This window comes from Gossypium arboreum, chromosome 8, assembly GCF_025698485.1.
Source record: "Gossypium arboreum isolate Shixiya-1 chromosome 8, ASM2569848v2, whole genome shotgun sequence".
NCBI lineage: Eukaryota > Viridiplantae > Streptophyta > Magnoliopsida > Malvales > Malvaceae > Gossypium > Gossypium arboreum.
The window spans coordinates 125,780,657-125,783,792 of NC_069077.1; the positions used below are offsets into that span (position 1 = coordinate 125,780,657).

General features: G+C 34.5%; 1 protein-coding gene across 1 annotated transcript; it reads left to right on the forward strand.

Annotated features, from left to right (window-relative positions):
• The first annotated feature begins 860 nt into the window (after positions 1-860).
• Positions 861-1,499, forward strand: LOC108459947 (monothiol glutaredoxin-S11-like). The gene has a single exon (XM_017759341.2). The coding sequence runs from the start codon at positions 1,004-1,006 to the stop codon at positions 1,307-1,309; it is 306 nt and encodes a 101-aa protein (XP_017614830.1). The 5' UTR covers positions 861-1,003; the 3' UTR covers positions 1,310-1,499.
• Positions 1,500-3,136: the final 1,637 nt, after the last annotated feature.

The window sequence follows — 3,136 nt, forward strand, 5'->3', positions numbered from 1 at the left end:
CTAGATTTGTGGACACTCATCCACATGCATCATTTGTTAAGGTCCTCATGATTTAAAACTGTACCCACCTCATGGATGCTCTTCAGCAATGCTTACTTTCTATAAAGCCAATTACATATAGTTTTTTGCAGCAAGCCATACAGTTAAAAGAATGGAGAATCCTGTCCTGTCCCACCGTGACGAAGGAACATGTGCGGTCCTTTGCCGTTCACAGGCTCACTCGCTCGTTGGATGGCACTATCTGAAAAGAGCAGCAACGCTATGCATGAAGTGAGACTATGCCTATCTGTGTGCTCACATGTGGGAAGAATCATACAAGTTGGTGGGGCGCAATACAAAGATCTACAGCCACCGAAAGCCATCACGTTCGCGATCTCATTCGCAATCTTTCTGCAAATAGGATTCAAAGGAGACGATTGTGAGAATCTGGTCTTAATTGACTAGCAAGCCTCAGAATATTTTCTACTTTCGTTAAATCTTGATTGGAATTAGAAAGTATTGGAAGTCCATGAAATCTACAAACAAAAGGTAAAATACTTGGTTAGTAGGCTAAACACGTAGATTGCTAAATCAGGTTGACGTAAGGGTTTAAATCAGATGCCTATAGCTATAGGCTGCTTACAGTTAATCACTTTTAGCAGAAAATTTCCCTTCCAACTTGTTGAGCCCATAGCTATGGGAGCACAGTAGTCTCCATCATATTAAGCACCTTTATTCGTTTTAGCATCTAAGTGAAGCAGGGTGTTTTTTTGGAGTTCTTGTTCAAACAGAGAAGTTTATGATGTCCCTATAAATACTCTACCATGGGAGCTTAAGTTCCCAAGTCCAACAAAGCTTTGGACTCCTTTCTGTCTTCCTCACTTCACCCTCTCAAACTCCAATCTACCACCACCATTAGATCGAGTGCAGCCGGAATTCGGGCTTCTCCGAACTTAAACATTTTCTTCGTCCCGTTGTACAGACTTTCTTTAAGCAAATTACATTGTGAATATCAGGATTCAACATGGACAAGGTGATGAGATTGACCACAGAGAGAGGGGTAGTGCTATTCAGCAAGAGCTCATGTTGCTTATGTTATGCTGTCAAAATTCTATTCCAAGAGCTTGGGGTAACCCCAACGATTCATGAGATCGACCAAGACCCTGAAGGCCGAGAAATGGAGAGAGCCCTCATGAGGTTGGGGTGCAAAGCGCCGGTTCCGGCGGTCTTCATAGGTGGAAAGCTGGTGGGATCCACCAATGAAGTCATGTCCCTCCACTTAGGAGGAGGACTGATCCCTTTGCTGAGGCCATATCAGGCTTTTTGCTAAACTAAATACAAATTACTCCTTCAATTAACATTGAAAGAAATAAGTTGGCTCAAAATCAGTGGTCTCTCTAGTGAGCTGTACGTATTGTGTAGTCTGCATGTGTAGTTTTATTTCTATGTTCTATCATGTGTCATCTTAGCATTGGTATATGTAGTCTTTTTCTATTTCTTAATGAAGTTTACTTTATATACTTTTCTGCTTTTCAACTTTCAAAAGAATTTTAAAGATTACTACATGTTATTTGGATGCTTCGTTCCTCAAGGAATTACTTTCTGCAGTTATTTTTATTCATTCAATATTGAAGCCATTTGTAAAAACCTACAAACATGAATGTATATGTGAAGATGAATAGCAACAATGTTCTCATTGTTGAAGCATTGATCTTGAAATTACATTGAATTATAAAATTAAATTTATATATATATATAAATTAAGATATCTTATTCTGTTTTACCTAACATAAAAGTATATATGCAAGTGTTATGCTAATAAAGATAGTCTTTCTTTTCATGTCAATATATCATATTATTTGCAAGGAAATCAAATTTTAGAGCTTCTTACGTATTTGTTAAAATTAATTTAGCAAATATCGATTGCATAAAAATAACAAAATCTTCTCATAACATAAATTATAAAAGGCCACAGTTTTGGAAAAATATAAAATCATAATAATAAAAGTAAAATGGATTACCAGCCAATATCAACAACCGATACCACTATATCTTTCTTCTTGACAACTTATAAATCTATAAGTATCATTTATTGTTCATCCAATCGTTTGTCCAGTTACAACTAGCTTTGCAACAAGTTCTAACAGTTTGTTGTTTTTAATTGGCAATTTTTTAAGTGTATTTTTCAGAAAATGTTAAGTTTTGTAAAATGCAGCAAAATTAGTATAATTTTTGTAAAGAAAACTAGTCCATTTGGTGTATCTTAAAATATAAAAGGGTTTCATATTTAAGACATATGCGATCATAAGAACAATGGATTGATTTTGTGAAAATTTAACTCAATCATTTTTATTTTTATCTTAAGGGTAAATAATTTGGTGAGATTTATGTGTATCAGAAAACGGATTGAAGTTTACTTATTAACACTAGGCTCTAACTCTTTATGTGGAAGTCTCATTCAACATTGGAAGATATGAATTGAAGAGAGTAAATATCTAATTCATTGAAAGAAACTTGTTCTTGAGTGTACATACTTATGTTTAAAACTTGTTTTTGCTAGTTTTTATTAAGCTTTCGCAAGGAAAAACTTGGTGAGAGCTTTTGTTGTAATCAAGAGAAAGAGGTGATGGTTATAATGGTGGGGATATCAGTTGGGTTTAAATCATAGCTTCTACAGTGAAAGTTATAGTAGATTTCTCATTAGACAAGTTCTTACAAACATAGGATGATTCCGAACTGTGTAAATGATTGCTTGTGTTCATTTGTCTTTCTTTTATTACTTGTTTCTTAGGTAACAACTGAATGAATATTTATTTAGAAACTTCAAACACTTTCAATTAGTATCAGAGTTAAACATTAGATAAACTTAGTGGGATTTTATTGTAGGTTATTGAATCTTGGAAGGAAGTTCAATTTTCTTATCACCTATACTTGATGGTTTAAACGACGCCTACTCAAAGGCATGTATGATAGCGAGTATAAAGTTTATAAATGAGAAGGCTTGAAAAACTATTCTAGCTAGATGGACACCCCTTGAAACTACCAATGTTTATGGTACTACAATTGTGAAAACAAAAATTACTTGGTTTGCAAATGAAGATAAAGCATCAAGCTAACAACTCTAAAGCTCTAAATGACATTTTTTAATGGCATAGAC

Coding starts and splice junctions, on each gene's coding strand:
- LOC108459947 (XM_017759341.2), top strand. CDS start 1,004: ATGGACAAGGTGATGAGATTGACCACAGAGAGAGGGGTAGTGCTATTC.